Below are 15964 nucleotides of genomic sequence, written 5' to 3' on the forward strand. Positions count from 1 at the left end.
CATAAAGTCTTTCACTGCTCAATGCATTTGTTTGGAAACAAAAAAAACACTGAAAGATCTAGGCTCTCAGTTATAAACGTTGCGTACGCACAAAGCGGGGCTGAAAATGCGCATACGCCACTTCCCACGCAAAGGTTGTTATTTATAAAAAAGCTAACTTGACGGGAGATGTGCAGTCCTCCGCGTTAACACTGACCGATACGTACGCTCATTTTGGAGACGTTGGGAAAAGGCGACGCAGATGGTGAAGTGGTGAACTGTTGTCTTCCTGCAGAAAGTAAACGTGGGAAAAACAATTACTCGTAATATTTTCAAGTATTGAGGCCTCAGCAGTGACATCAAATGCCCTAGCATTAGATAATTGCAGAACACAGTGCAAATAACTAAATATCTGTCTTTAATACTGTGCATGTCAAATGTCAAAGTCTGAAAAAAACAGATGTTAAAGGTCCCATGACATGGTGCTCTTTGGACACTTTCATATAGACCTTAGTGGTCCCCTAATACTGTATCTGAAGTCTCTTTTATATAGACCTTAGTGGTCCCCTAATACTGTATCTGAAGTCTCTTTTATATAGACCTTAGTGGTCCCTAATACTGTATCTGAAGTCTCTTTTATATAGACCTTAGTGGTCCCTAATACTGTATCTGAAGTCTCTTTTATATAGACCTTAGTGGTCCCTAAAACTGTATCTGAAGTCTCTTTTATATAGACCTTAGTGGTCCCCTAATACTGTATCTGAAGTCTCTTTTATATAGACCTTAGAGGTCCCCTAATACTGTATCTGAAGTCTCTTTTATATAGACCTTAGTGGTCCCCTAATACTGTATCTGAAGTTTCTTTTTTATAGACCTTAGTGGTCCCCTAATACCGTATCTGAAGTCTCTTTCCCAAAATTCAGCCTTGGTGCAGAATTCCAGCCACTAGAGCCAGTCCCACAATGAGGTTCCCTTAATATGTGCCATTTCTTAGTCTGTAGCTTTTGAGGTGGAGAGGGGGGGGCAAGGTGGAGGCTGGGGGTGTGGCCTTGACCAACTGCCACTTTGCTCGTTTGAAAGCCATGATGTCTCTCTCTCATGGTTGGGCCAAATTCTCTGGGCGGGCAAAGCAGAGAAATGCTTGCCCCTTATGACCTCATAAGGAGCAAGATTCCAGATCGGCCCATCTGAGCTTTAATTTTCTCAAAGGCAGAGCAGGATACCCAGGGCTCTGTTTACACCTATCACCATTTCTAGCAACTGGGGGGCCATGGGCAGGCTGGGGGAACACATAATAATGTTAAAAAAAAACAAATAAATTGAAATGTTCATACCATGGGACCTTTAAGGTCTTGCGCAATCGTTACTCTTAATGTCCTCATTATCGGTCCGAACTATAATCCTGCACGAAGAAAAGTGAGTTTGCCTATCAGACTTTTGTCTTCAATTTTGGCAAGGTGTTAACATTCACAAATTGTTGTAAATATAAATACAGGATGTGATAAGAGGCTGGTTTATCTGTGATTTATAGAGGGAACATTGCTTACAGGTGTGCGTACGCACGGTTTTATAAATCAGATTTTTTTTTTGCCCTACGCCATTTTTGGCTGTTGGCAGTACGTCCACTTTTTGTAAGTATCCTTGGTTTTATAAATGAGACCCCTGGTTATGTGGTCAATTGTCTCAAACCCACAACGCAACATTTCCCTTGAGCAGAAAAAAGTAGCAAGCACAACTGTTAATGGTAATAAATAACCGATATGCAATCACAGCGCATAACACATGCAGAGCTGTGACCTCAATTTTCTACATAAGTAATTCGTAATCATAGGTGCATAATCAAAAGTGCCATGCCTTCTAGAGTAACATAAAAAATGTGTCACTAATATTGGCTCTTCCTTGATGACATCTCTATGTAATTACTTGAGCTGACCGAGCTGAGAAGTCTTTGGCAACAGTTGCTGAGGCTTTGTTTTCACCTGCGGGGGGACACGCAACAGACACAGCATGGGTGCCGTTGACTGTTGGCTTGGCCGATGCTGATACTGTTGAAACAACACTTTGAGCCAAGGATCAGAGTGTGGCTGCTTGCCTTCGGCTGTTGGACACTGCCAGAGCAAAATGCAATTATTGGTTTGGTTGGTGTGTGCGAGTGTGCGTGTGCGTGTTTGTGTGTAGGAGGAGGAGAGGAAGAGGGACAGGTACAGAGGTATAAAGATATGTACTTCATGCCTGCATGTAAGAGTGTTGAGTATATTAGCAGTGTGGCTCGGTATGTGGACCAAACATGAATGCACCCTGACTACCAGGGCTTTGTTAGGATACAGATCATTTAGAGCCTGGACATGCCACCACAATAATTAAAGACTTTGAGAGTGTTCACTATTTAACATTTCTTGAAATCCTTAAAATATTTAAAGAAATCAAAGCCCATTTTGACAATATGTACCGATTCATCCAATCCAGTGCATTTCTATCTCATTAACAGTCTCACAGTTTACTGTGTGCTACCGTCTCAGAGAGAATATCCAACTGCTGCTGCTTCACACTAAACAGCTTTTATTGTGAAGCAGCAACAGGAAACATAAAGCGTTTGTTAGAACTGACCAGAATCAATCAATCAAAAATGTGTCTGCAAAACAAGAAACCTTAAGAATTGCAACTTTAAAAATATTTAGCAGAAATTCTATTTCTCTATTCCCCCTTGAAATGAGGATTAGATTCAGAGTGGGATCACAAAAAATGTGTCCAGTTTCCATTGTTTTGGTTTACTTGACTGTACACCTCAACTCAACTCCACCTCACATTCATACACTTATATTTGTCTTCATCTGTTTCCTACTTTGATGTTTTCAAATTGAACGTCCAACCCACAGAGACAACAGGAGCTTCGACTGACCAGCTGGTTCAGCTGTAGTCATGTGTGGAGTGAGGCCAATCCAGGCTGCTGCTTCAGCGTCATTTAAATGTAAATATAAAACTGAATAAATCAATTTGTGAAAGTATTTTAAATCCATAACGGTATTAATCAAAAATCATCATAAAAAGTCTATAATATATCACACACTGTCACAAGCCAGGCTCCATAACTCTGTGCACCTTTTCAGTTATTATTGTAACTGTCACAATTTTAAATTTTGGACAATAAAGAAAGATCTTTTTTGTAAAAAATAATGTATGGTGTGGAGAAAAAGCTATATAGTAAGTGACACATGAGTAGCCTATTTCCGTTCCTTTTTTTCCACAAAACAAAAAGGTTCAACTTTTCAATAAAGGTTTTGAAAATAATACATTCTCAGGGTGATGCTCGTGTTTTGGAATTCATTGATAATTCACTTCATTATCACTCTCTCAAAGCAGCTGATTTAAAAAAAAAAAAAAAAAAGTGTGTGACTGAACTTCAAAGCCCCATGTGACAGACTATGTTGTTATATTTCATGATATTTCTATATCACTAAATCATTAGAGGCAGACCACAGGCTAAACGACGTGGGCCTGCATGTGGAATGCAGTTTAATAACATGAGGCTAATAAAAAGGCAATTGCACTGCTGTGTCATCATGCAATATGTACTGCTATAGAGAGTAGAAGCATAACATGCCATGTTAGCTCTGGACTCAAGGCTGTGCTGTGGCTCTCATCCCAGCAGTGTTAAAGAACCAGAAGGCCGTGGCTAGATGAGTGAAACAGACGCCTGCCCTGACCTCAGCACAGGAAGCACCTGATCCTGGCAGGAAGCTGCGCACGCTCCCCCGTTCCCCCTCATTTGCAGGCAGTACCCGACCTGTATCAGCGTAGGGACAAGGGCTCAATGCTGGAATGTAGGGTGCAGACATCTGCTGCCCATCAGACTGGAGCAGCTGGAGAAAGAAACACATGCATCATCTATGACACGTCTATGACAAGGGGGGGAAACTCAGTGGAGAAATATTAATATTTTGGTATGCAAGTGTGGAAGAGGGATATTTTCATCGTATATTTTTCTTGATAACAACAACCTAGCACTAGGTCCTAAGCAATATCCCACCCACACAGCCTTAACAAGGTCCTGGCTGGTGTACGCAGCTGTACGACTTTCCCTTGCAAAGTGAAGCCATATGAAAATAACAACCATCAAATATCATTAAGATATATGGTTGTTAGAGAGCCGTTCTGTATCCAATTGAAAATGGTGTGTTGTAAATGAATGAGCTATTGTAAGATGGAGTTGTGCTGTGGAGAGACAGATGGATCCAAGCATGGTAAGAGCAGGGAGCCCAGAACGTTATCATAGTAATCCGATAATGGACGCTTTAGGGCCTGAAAGGAGCGCTCCGCGTACCGCCACTGGATCCCACTTGTGGCTCTTTGTCTGTGGACTGCGCAGAATTACCCTGTAATTAATTTGGATTGTTCTGTGTAAATGAAGAACACATAGAATAAGGATTACATAGACTAACTCCAGAATGTCTGTGGTGCAGACGTCTCAGGACGGTGCTGTCTGTGTATGCTGCAGACCGGGACACATTTTTCCTCATGAGTTTTCTGCAAACTGTCAAACGTTACGCAAACGGTGAATATCCATATAATGTCCTGTTGCTTCCTCACATACACACATGCACAAACAAATACAGTCATACCCCACTAATAACCACTTTCTCATTCCAGAGCAATATCCCCTGTGTGAACCAGATGTAAGGCGGAGAGGAGGATGATTCTATCACATGAGATACAATTCCCCCTGGACTGCAGCATGGAGCGGGAAGATAGAGCATTCGGGGGGGGGGGGAGCACAGGGAGATTGCCTGTCTGTAACTGCCTGTCTGTCGTAAAAAAACGAAAAGTGAAGACCCTCTCTTTACTGTAGCTTCCAGTCAGTATAGAGGCCATTTTGTTCTGCTTATAAACTCTGTTTGATGTATGCACTGCTGATACACACCAAAGACTGCAACAATGTCTGTCCTAATCTTTTAATCTATACACTAATTTACTCTTAAAATGTGCTGTAAATTAGCCAATTTTAAATTCATAAAAATGGCTCTTCTACTAAAGTGTCAGCTGCTTAAAATTAGACGTACAATTTCACCAGGATTCTAAAAATGAATCAAGGACAAATATGTTTTAGTCTTACAATTCAATCTTTCAATCAAGCTTTCAATTAAATCTTTCTTTCGGTCTTTTTTGGCGTTGCGTTTCTCCTGTTTTAGTCTTCTGTGGTTAAGGACAAACACACCATAAAGGACAACACTATAATTTAGGGAAGGTTTTGCTGTGGACGTCTGACCTTTTCCACCAACCTCTTGCTACATTTTCACACTTGGCACTGCAGCCTACCATTGGCCACACGAACTTCAGTATTAACGACTAGCAGCTCCATTTTATGCTTTACTGAAAGGGCTTTGACAGACGGGAAAGGCAGGAGAGAGCATAGCTCATTTATTTTCTTGACACAGAATTCTTCAGGTGATCTGAGGATTTAAATGAGCAACTTCTATAACACAAGCTCCTTCCTCTGGCCCCAACACAGGTGGAACATAACAGGGCCACACAAATACTGTATCATAAGACAATCGTTGCCCGGGGCTTTGTCTCTGGCACTAACTCATTGCCTTATATTAGGCTTGTCAAACCGTTCTCAGCAGGTGGAGGGATACCAGTGGGGAAGGAAACCTATTATCAGAATACATCTACTTAATCATGTCCTCATAGTGCTAACCACTTGGAAATGCAATATTATTGAAAGGAAACTGTATCTAGCTAATGAATAGTCTCAGGAGGCATTCCTGTATAAAGACATTCCATATTGAATACATTACTATTTGTCAGTGCTCAGCTAAATGTTGAGAAACATATTAATCTGAATGGGATATTTGCTTCTTAAATGCAAAAAAGTCCCATCAAATTTAAAAGAAAATATTGAATATGTGAGCTACATTTTGATGAAAAAACTAATTTGGCAAAGTCAGCATGCATGTCAAGTTAGCAGATGTTGTAAAGCAAGATCAATTAATTACATTACTAGATAACATTTCACACTGACACAGACCAGTATAGTGCCTCGCAATCAAAAGTCTAAATCTTGAAATTAGATATTTTGTCCCAAGATAAAGCTGAGAATTCATGCAAGACAAACTTGAAAAACAATGTTTTTTTCTTAAAACTTCTGTTTCATACAGATGCAAACAGATGTCCCCTAGCTCTATCTAAATTGTCCATTAACACAAGGCAAGTAACATAAACTTGGATTAAGTATAGACTTTTTAAAATCTTAATATAAGATCTCTCACATACAAATTTTAAAGTAGAGTTTTTGCAGCATTTTCATATAGTTAAAATGTCTAAATTCTCTTACAATGTATTAAAATTTGACTGTTTAAAATGTTTCTTTGTTTGTTTATGTATACATGAAGGGATGCATTAATATGCATGCAAAATGGATATTTAGGAGTTTTCTTTTATAGGAAAACCATGGAAACCAAGTCACATAATGTTGTATATTTACATGTTTTTCAAGTAGCTCTGGTGTTATTCTCTAAATTAAAAGGATCCACTTCACTTGTAATTTCTTTTAAAAGTAATGCTAATTTCTCCCTAATCTTAATCTCTTCAAAAATTGTAATGGATTACAGTACAGTTAAATAGCATTAACGTTACATGTATTCTCTTTGTATGTATTTAATCCGCTTTAAATTAATATTAGTGAGTTATGGTGATATCATACTGTGTTTTGAGCTAACGTTAAAGCACCCATAGTATGTTAATTTTCAGGTTCATTATTGTATATTTAAGTGTGTGTTTAGGTTTTTGTTTTAGCTACAGAGTGAGACGTCTCACTTGTTTTAGCTACAGAGTAAGACGTCTCACTTGTTTTAGCTGCAGAGTAAGACATCTAACTTCTATACTATCTTTGTTGGGAGTCGCACATGCGCAGTAGCTAAGATAGCTAGCTATTGTTTCTCCAACTTTGGCCTGTACAAAGCAGGATTAGCTGGGAGACTAGTAGCCACCTTGTCTCAGGCTAGTGACCTACAAAGCCGTGGAGATGTTGACCAGTTCACCCGGAGACTGAATGCAGGATACATTCAGAAACCTGTATCTCACTCAAAACAGCATGGATGTTTTTTTTCCAAAGTGTGTATTGCATGTAGAAGCACCAGAGGCACAAACACCCCATATCCCATAAAAGTGATTTTTTTTTTCATAATATGGGCACTTTAAATGATGCAATTCTATGGGTAGGCTATATCAAACATTAGCACAAACACAAATGGTGATGTTTTTAACTTTGTGACTTTTGTTTCCTTTATTTTATTGTAGCTTTGCGGCTTTACTATTGGCAAAAAGTAAAAACCTAGCTACAGCTACTGATATCTAGCAAACTAATGTGAAAGCTATTGTTAGCTATCTAGGTCTAAAGCTAGCAACAAGTAATGTTTGGCTATATCAAACATTAGCAAAATGGTGATGTTTTTAACTTTGTGACTTTTTTTTCCTTTATTTTCTTTTATCTTTGTGGCTTTACTATTGGCAAAAAGGCTAAACCTAGCTACAGCTATTGCTGTCTTGCTAACTAATGTGAAAGCTATTGTTAGCTATCTAGGTCAAAAGCTAGTGGCAAGCAATGTTTGGCTATATCAAACATTAGCTAAATGGTGATGTTTTTAACTTTGTGACTTTTTTTTTTCCTTTATTTTCTTTTATCTTTGTGGCTTTACCAGGGCTGCCAACTCTCACGCATTGGCCGTGAGACACACGCATTTGACTGGTTTCACACGCTCACACGCCACACCCCCGATTTCTCACGCTGAAGTGTCAACCCGGTCGGTCAAATTTCTGATAGATGAGTTTATCTATAGATTTATCTGTTTAGCCACTAGTTGTGCTTTCAGAGACTGTGAGGGGGTTCAAGAGCGCTCCCTGTCTGTGAAAGTTTCGAATTGTCGCAAACTGAGAACATTTTTTTACGATCCATCCCATTTCCCCGGCTTTAGGTATGAGCTCTGAGTATCACAGACCCGTCCGTCGCTTCGTGTCCACTCTCTCTGTAACAATAGAGGTAAGCAGCGCGGCTGGTAGCGTAGCAACTTCAGTTCATGTTAGTGGACCTGCTCTGCTGTGGACAGTGACGCGTTGCATCCGTGTAGTCCTCCGATAATGCGCAGCGTACAGCCTCCTCTAAACTTTGTCAGAGACCAGAGACCCGAATGGGCGTCTGTGTCTGTCAGACGGTCTGAATGAGATCCACCATATCAGCGGAGAAATGACATGCACAGCAGACTATATTACAACTCTCCAAATCTCGGCCAACAGAGATGGGAGGAGTTTTATTTTGAATGTGCACAAAGTTGTAAACATGGGCAGAAATCTGGTGAAACACATCTGAGCTATACTATATATACTATACTATATATACTATACTATATATACTACATATATACACTATACTATATATACTATACTGCAACATTGGGCCACTATTGTGCTTCTCTAACCTCGGTGCATCTCTAAATGTAACTGTAAATAATTAATTTGATGTTTTATGAAATGAACAAATAGTCTTTTTTCCCCAAAAAGTAAATCCAGTAAGTGGGGCACAGAGGATGAGGGCCAAACATTACTGAACCTTGGCACAAAGGTTAAAGGATAAGAATTTATGTAGATCAGTGGTTCTTATTCTTTAGAATTTCAGTGGTCTTAGTTGATCCCTCAACATTAATTTAACTTTGGGTCCCTTGTCCCAACACCAGGGACCCTGGACCTGTTCCCCACAGACCCAAATCTTCTCAGCTGTGATGAGATTGCTACTGTCTCTTCATGTGGTTCATTATGTTTGGCACGTTGTCTGGGTCAGTTCTTATATCATAAGAAGTTAATAATGTATATAATGTAAATGCTGAATGCCGTAAAACCTGTTGATACTACAACAATGCAAAGGTTCTTAACCCTACAGTTTTGCACATATCATGTAAGACTTGATTTCTCCATTTTTTTGCAAAAAAACTCTCCAGAAAGTGCCCTTTAATGGTTTATTTTTCAATTTTTTTTCCTGGGGGGGCATACCCCCAGACCCCCCTAGGGAGAACCCCACCCCCCCACATATCACAAATCACAATTTAAACCCTGAAGGATAAAGACCCCAAAAAATTGCTTTGTACGTGGCAAAATATGGGTTGCCCCCCCAAATCTCACTCCAAGGTTTTGGGAAAAGTTGGCAGCCCTGGCTTTACTATTGGCAAAAAGGCTAAACCTGGCTACAGCTATTGCTGTCTTGCTAACTAATGTGAAAGCTATTGTTAGCTATTGAGGTCAAAAGCTAGTGGCAAGCAATGTTTGGCTATATCAAACATTAGCTAAATGGTGATGTTTTTAGCTTTGTGACTTTTGTTTCCTTTATTTTCTTTTAGCTTTGTGGCTTTATTATTGGCAAAAAGGCTAAACCTAGCTACAGCTATTGCTGTCTTGCTAACTAATGTGAAAGCTATTGTTAGCTATTGAGGTCAAAAGCTAGTGGCAAGCAATGTTGGCTATATCAAACATTAGCTAAATGGTGATGTTTTTAGCTTTGTAACTTTTGTTTCCTTTATTGTTTTTTAGCTTTGTGACTTTACTATTAGCAAAAAGGCTAAACCTAGCTACAGCTATTGCTATCTTGCTAACTAATGTGAAAGTAATTGTTAGCTATCTAGGTCTAAAGCTAGCAACAAGCAATGTTTGGCTATATCAAACATTAGCTAAATGGTGATGTTTTAGCTTTGAGACTTTTGTTTCCTTTACTTTTTTTCAGCTTTGTGTCTTTACTATTGGCAAAAAGGCTAAACCTAGCAACAGCTATTGCTCTCTAGTTCACTAATGTGAAAGCTATTATCAGCTATCTAGGTCTAAAGCTACCAACAAGCAAAGAGGCTAATCCTACAGCTATTGTTGTCTAGTTAATGTGAAAGCTATTGCTAGCTATCTAGGTTTCAAGCTAGCAGCAACATTTATTTAACTGCAAGAATATTAATACATGTGCATTATATAGAACAGTGCATAGTCATAGTGCTTTTTTAACACTTTTCAGGTAATTTTTTTACTAACTTTACTACTTTATTTTTGCTTAGCTACATCAATTTACGACTTAATCAGTAGGCTATCACCCGATAGTGGCCTCTCTATGTTAAATTCACGCTTATAAAGTAGAACCTTACCACATCTGAGCTGTTGTTCACGTAGTTTGCAAAACTCCAGTCCGTGGAGGTGTGTGGGGAACACACACACCGTGTCGTTGCCAATCCTCATGGATTTACTTCGAGCCCAGAGGAGCAGCCACTTCAGCTGACAGTCACAGAACAAAGTCTCAGTGCTGAAGTGCCTGTTGGGGAAACCAGTGCACAGTTAACCTGTGTGCCTCTGTTACTGAATCTGAGCAACTTCATTCATCGTTTAGGCGGACAGCAGGAATTTTGACAAGTCATGAAAGGAAAAATACAGGTGTATAATTGGTCAAATTATTATAGTTTCATTTCTTAAAATGTGTGCCAGTTCCAGGGTGCAGGTATTGTGCATTCTCAATCACTGCTTACTAGCCTAAATGGAGCAGAGCCGTCGTTATTGTCATTAATCACAGCTATGACTTTACTGCTAATAAATCACAATAAAAACAGCATATAAGTCTTGACTTCTGCCGTTCATTCTGTAGCATGATCAATAACAGGTGCTTAAACACATTTTTTAACCACAACTTAGATAACTAAATGTATTATGTACATGTGTTGTTGCCTTACAGCACTCTGAGAGCCACGAGGTGTGTAAAGAGTCCCACGGTCAGAGTAGAGAAGATGTTCCCAGATAAATTCCTGTTTGTGAACAAGGTAAAACACAAAGACATTCATCCAAAGACAGCTAACTCCTTGCATGCATTAAAGCCATGGAACTGTATTTTGTTATGCATTACGAAATCCGTATCAAACGCCATATTCTGACAGTACAAATTAAGCATTAAGCTGTGCGACGCATGTTTTCAATTTAGGGATTACTCACAATTTTGAGAGGTTGCCCAGATCCAGAAATATTTCAGGCGAGAGACAGCCAATCCTGTTTTTGGACAGGTCCCTATAAGGACAAAAAAGGTAAGAACATCCTTCAGTTCATATAATGGAAATCAATTTTCCTGAACTTGTAGTCAAAACAACCGACATAACTTGAATTATCTGTGACATGCATGCTTGCCTTCATACAACACAGAACTTAAACAGCTGTGAAGGCTGTTTGTAAACCATGTTTATTCATCTACTGAACTTCCTCAAATATCTATGCTGACCTTCTGTAACCTTTTACCCCTCATATAACCATTTTTGGCACACCCACACAACCTCACATACACACCCCACGTGCAAATGCAGTGGGCTTCCTTATGCGAGTGGCTGAGCGCTGTCGCGTCCGTGGCTCCGTGCCCTCACACTTTGTAATTAAAGAGCTGCTTTGCTGGAGCAGCTGTGGGAAAATAAGCAGAGCACTCGAGTAATCACCAGTTGGGGAGCACTTATATTAGCACGCCGCTGCTCCCTGAGCTTGGCGCACACGCGCCCCGAATCAGCACGGCTAACTCACTGCCAGCATCTCTGCCAGCCATCCCACTAACTATCAGGTTACAATCATGTCACTCACTCTAAAGCCTATATGTAGAAAGGCCGGATGACAGTAATCACCAGGAAAATGACTTGAGTAGAAGAAATCAAAAACAAAGACAAAAAAAACCTTTTTCTACAGACCAAAATTATATCATTGCACATATCCTATTGCAAGTACATTTTATGTAAGTTGCATGTACGTACATTTGAAAGTCCAGGTTTCTATATTAATAAAAACCAGAATACACTTCACTGAAATCCTAATTGATTTGGTCTGACCATTAGTTTATGGTGAATGGTCAAACAACAAACAGAGACACCTGAATGCAGCACTTGCAATAAACTAGTCTTGCGTAAAGGTCCCATGGCATGATGCTCTTTGGATGCTTTTATATAGACCTTAGTGGTCCCCTAATACTGTAACTGAAGTCTCTTTTATATAGACCTTAGGGGTCCCCTAAAACTGTATCTGAAGTCTCTTTTATATAGACCTTAGTGGTCCCCTAATACTGTATCTGAAGTCTCTTTTATATAGACCTTAATGGTCCCCTAATACTGTATCTGAAGTCTCTTTTATATAGACCTTAGTGGTCCCCTAAAACTGTATCTGAAGTCTCTTTTATATAGACCTTAGTGGTCCCCTAATACTGTATCTGAAGTCTCTTTTATATAGGCCTTAGAGGTCCCTAATACTGTATCTGAAGGCTACTTTATATAGACCTTAGTGGTGTCCTAATATTGTATCGGAAGGCTACTTTATATAGACCTTAGTGGTCCCCTAATACTGTATCTGAAGTCTCTTTTATATTTTTACTTAGTGGTCCCTTAATACTGTATCTGAAGTCTCTGTTATATAGACCTTAGTGGTTCCCTAATACTGTATCCGAAGTCTTTCCCAAAATTCTTTCTAGGTGCAGAATTCCAGCAACTAGAGCCAGTCCCACAATGAGCATTCCTTAGTATGTGCCATTTCTGAGTCTGTAGCTATAGAGGGGGGGGGGAGGGCAAGGTGGTGGCTGGGTGTGTGGCCTTGACCAACAGCCACTTTGCTTGTTTGGAAGCCATGATGTTGCTCTCTCATGGGCGGGACAAGCAGAGAAAGTTGAGGTAATCTTGCCCCTTATGACCTCATAAGGAGCAAGATTCCAGATTGGCCCATCTGAGTTTTCATTTTCTCAAAGGCAGAGCAGGATACCCAGGGCTCAGTTTACACCTATTACCATTTCTCTGGGGCACCTTAGGCAGGCTGGGGAACGCATATTAATGTTAAAAAAACAACTCATAAAGTGACATTTTAATGCCATGGGACCTTTAAAACTAACCGGCAGAAGATCAGTGTTTCCCCAAAATCTCAGAGGAGAAAGTGAGTGACACATGCTCTCCATTGTTCACACCAGGAACCGCCCACAAGTTAATGTGTCTATATTAAGGACGGCAAGGCGTAAGAGCATAGTTCTATCTTTACTTTTAACTGTTGACACTCTTTTGTTGTCTCTAAAGCCAGAGAACTTGGACCCGTGTCCCAGGTAGAAGGCTATTACAAGGATTCATCATACTTACAGTCTCCTCAGAGCCAACAGACCACGGAAGGCCCCGTGCTCCACTGTGCTTATCAAATTATTCTTCAGGTCCCTGGAGAAGAGAGACAGAAAGAGTCAGAAACAGCAATTAAGTCAGTGGTTACTATCTATCTACGTATCTGTCTGTTTGTCTACTGACATCAAGTGGTGGTCAGGCATTAGTTTTGACGTGAAGTGCAGTCAAATGGGGATGATGATGTTTATATGGTTCACACAGAAGAGTGCAGTTCAGAATAATGGTTTGCTAGTTGGGAGTAAAGGGACGGACTCTAAGCTAGAGGAATCAAGAACATTTGTAGCATTGCTTAGGGACAGCTTCATCACGAGTAGACCAAAACATTCCAAGTGACAACTTAAGAAATTCTGCTATTTCTGAATTAATTTAATTAACTTATAATATTAACTTATAATAATTAACTTTTTTGATTTATTTATATAGAAGGGACACACATTAATCGACATGAGCAGTGAGTCCAACTTGTGCTGTAAATGCGGCAGATTTTGCCATGCGGGCGAATTTTCATCTGCAGTCCGAACCAGTTCTCACTCCCAACTCATGAAATACAGATGCTTGGTCAGTGGTCTTAGCATCAGATACAACACAAAATGTTCCCTTCAGCAGCTGGACCACGGTGCTGTAACCCCCAATTTCCACCGGGTGCGGAACGTTTGCGGATCCGCTCCAGAACGGTGGTGGAGTCATTAGGTTTCCATTAAAGTCAATGTGTGTATCAGATCCCCTTCTAATGGGAGGCATGAAAACCTTCATGTCAGTTGGGTTGGGAACTGGAGGGTTGCTGGTTCAAGTCCCCATACGGACCAAAGTATGGTGGTGGACTGGTAGCTCCTCCTCCTGGGAACTGCCAAGGTGCTCTTGAGCAATCAGGGCGCCTGTTCAGCAGTTTCAGCCTACTCACTCTGACTTCTCTCCACTTGTGCATGTCACCTGAGGCGTCTCAGGTCACCTGAGCATGTGTGTGTAATTCAGGCCTGTGCGTAGTGTGTAATAACAATAGAGTGTACATTGTAATTTCCCATAGGGGATCAATAAAGAGTTGTCTGTCTCATGATTGTGTTAAAGAGTATTATATTTAGTATATATTATTTACTAGGTTTCGTGTCCCGTTCTTGTCCCACGTGTCACTGAAACGTACATTATGTAACCCCCCCCACAATCTTATTCTGAACTTAACTGTCCCGTTCTTGTGCCGCATGTCAGTTAAACGTACGTCCAGACCCAGGGTGTCAAAAGTGATGCCAAGAGTCCTGACCAAGCATGTTTAGATATGACAATAACAAACGCCAAAGGCACATGCCCAGGCGTCTATTTGACGCAATGTGTTGCCTGTCACATTCTTAAGTGATGGCTCAAAAGAAAACATTAGCACCTTTGGTCATATATCATTCTAATTAGGAAATACTAGAGTCATTCATCAATGCCTTAACTTTCACTTGTAAGTGGGAAAGCGCAGACCGTTTCCTGCAGACCCAGAGCACATCCAGCCAAAGCAAAAACACATTTGAGCCAGGCGCTCCTTGTTCACCCCCACCGCTCACCCAAATACCTCTGACGCTACTAAAAATGGATCTCCGAAAAATCTCCTCTTCGGTTTTCTCTGCGGGCCAAAGAAAACTTCCTGAAATTGTGTCCCCGGTTTCCTTTAACTTTGTACTGTATGTCCAGTGTGATGAGAATGAGAAGCAGGGTAGTGCCTTTCTCCAGATGAACTCAGCCCAAAACCTCTTTGTTTTTTTAAATATAACGTTCACACAGGCCAGACCAGGGCCAGCCAAAAGAAACAAAACAAGACCGACCAATCAAAACCACAGCACTTGTCCTGAAGTGGAATTAAAGGTTATGCTAGAACTGTCTTTATTTGACACGTGAGACAGTTTGGTATAGCAAAATGCTCCCTTTTACCATAACAAAGCAGAAGGTAAGGAGCTCACCTTACTATATTTGGTGCAGAAAGATTTATAGGAGCCATAGAATAATCTCTAGAGATTGGATCATGGATGTGTACATCACCACTACTAGATGTACTGATTGTGTTACAGTAAGTGATGTAAAGCATTAGTTACACATACAGAAGACAAGCCATCATTAGCGGGAGAAAAATGACTTCCATCTGGGGTAAATGATCTGTAGCTTGTGTCAAATTGTTTGGCCTATGGTTGAAACACACTTTGTCCACACCATTAAGACTCCCCAACAGCCCTCCAACCAGGTTGTGGACAGACCAAAGGTCTTCTCGTGTGCAGAAGTGCGGAACTTGCACACACCTCCTGTATTCATTTTTGGCTGGACCGGAGGAGGGCAAAAGTCTGCTGCTCTGTCGCTGGGTCTTTTGCTGAGTGAGTGATGTAGTAACACCATCGGTCGGGGTGATTGATGATGTCCGTCGAGTTGGAGCTTCCCCATGGTAATGTTCTTCATTGTTGCTGATCAATCCGCTGATTTTTTTTCCCCCCTCAATACAGAGTCGATGTCTCTGCCACTGCCGTTATAATGCACAAAGTGTGCGTTGAGTTCAAACTCAGATAAGATAAACCACACTTTATAAAGAAATGTGTACTCAACAGTGAAGTTGTGAGGTGGGAGTAAATGTACAGTGTAGGTCTGAGCAATCAAGAACACATTATTACATTGCATTTAACTCTTATGTTGTCTTTGGGTTGAATTGACCCGTTTTCCTATTTCAATGTTCTTTTTAATTACCCAAAATAACATGATTGATTCCACACATCGCTCTTTAGCAAGTACAAATCTCTATTTTCATTAATTTTGGGGGGTCTTATTCAAGTTTATAGCATTTG

The 15964-nt window shown here is 40.4% G+C and overlaps 1 protein-coding gene across 3 annotated transcripts in view; it reads right to left on the reverse strand.

Moving 5' to 3' along the window:
• The window catches only part of adgra1b (adhesion G protein-coupled receptor A1b), a 211245-nt gene that overhangs the window by 162699 nt on the left and 32582 nt on the right, over positions 1-15964 (reverse strand). For all 3 annotated transcript variants that reach the window (XM_032541028.1, XM_032541026.1, XM_032541029.1), the window contains exons 3-6: positions 13128-13199; positions 10978-11049; positions 10722-10793; positions 10146-10309 (exon numbers count right to left, since the gene is read on the reverse strand). In XM_032541028.1, the coding sequence (XP_032396919.1) occupies positions 10146-10309; positions 10722-10793; positions 10978-11049; positions 13128-13199 (380 nt within the window). The remainder of the gene's footprint in view (positions 1-10145; positions 10310-10721; positions 10794-10977; positions 11050-13127; positions 13200-15964) is intronic.

Source organism: Etheostoma spectabile, chromosome 17 (assembly GCF_008692095.1).
Source record: "Etheostoma spectabile isolate EspeVRDwgs_2016 chromosome 17, UIUC_Espe_1.0, whole genome shotgun sequence".
Taxonomy (NCBI): domain Eukaryota; kingdom Metazoa; phylum Chordata; class Actinopteri; order Perciformes; family Percidae; genus Etheostoma; species Etheostoma spectabile.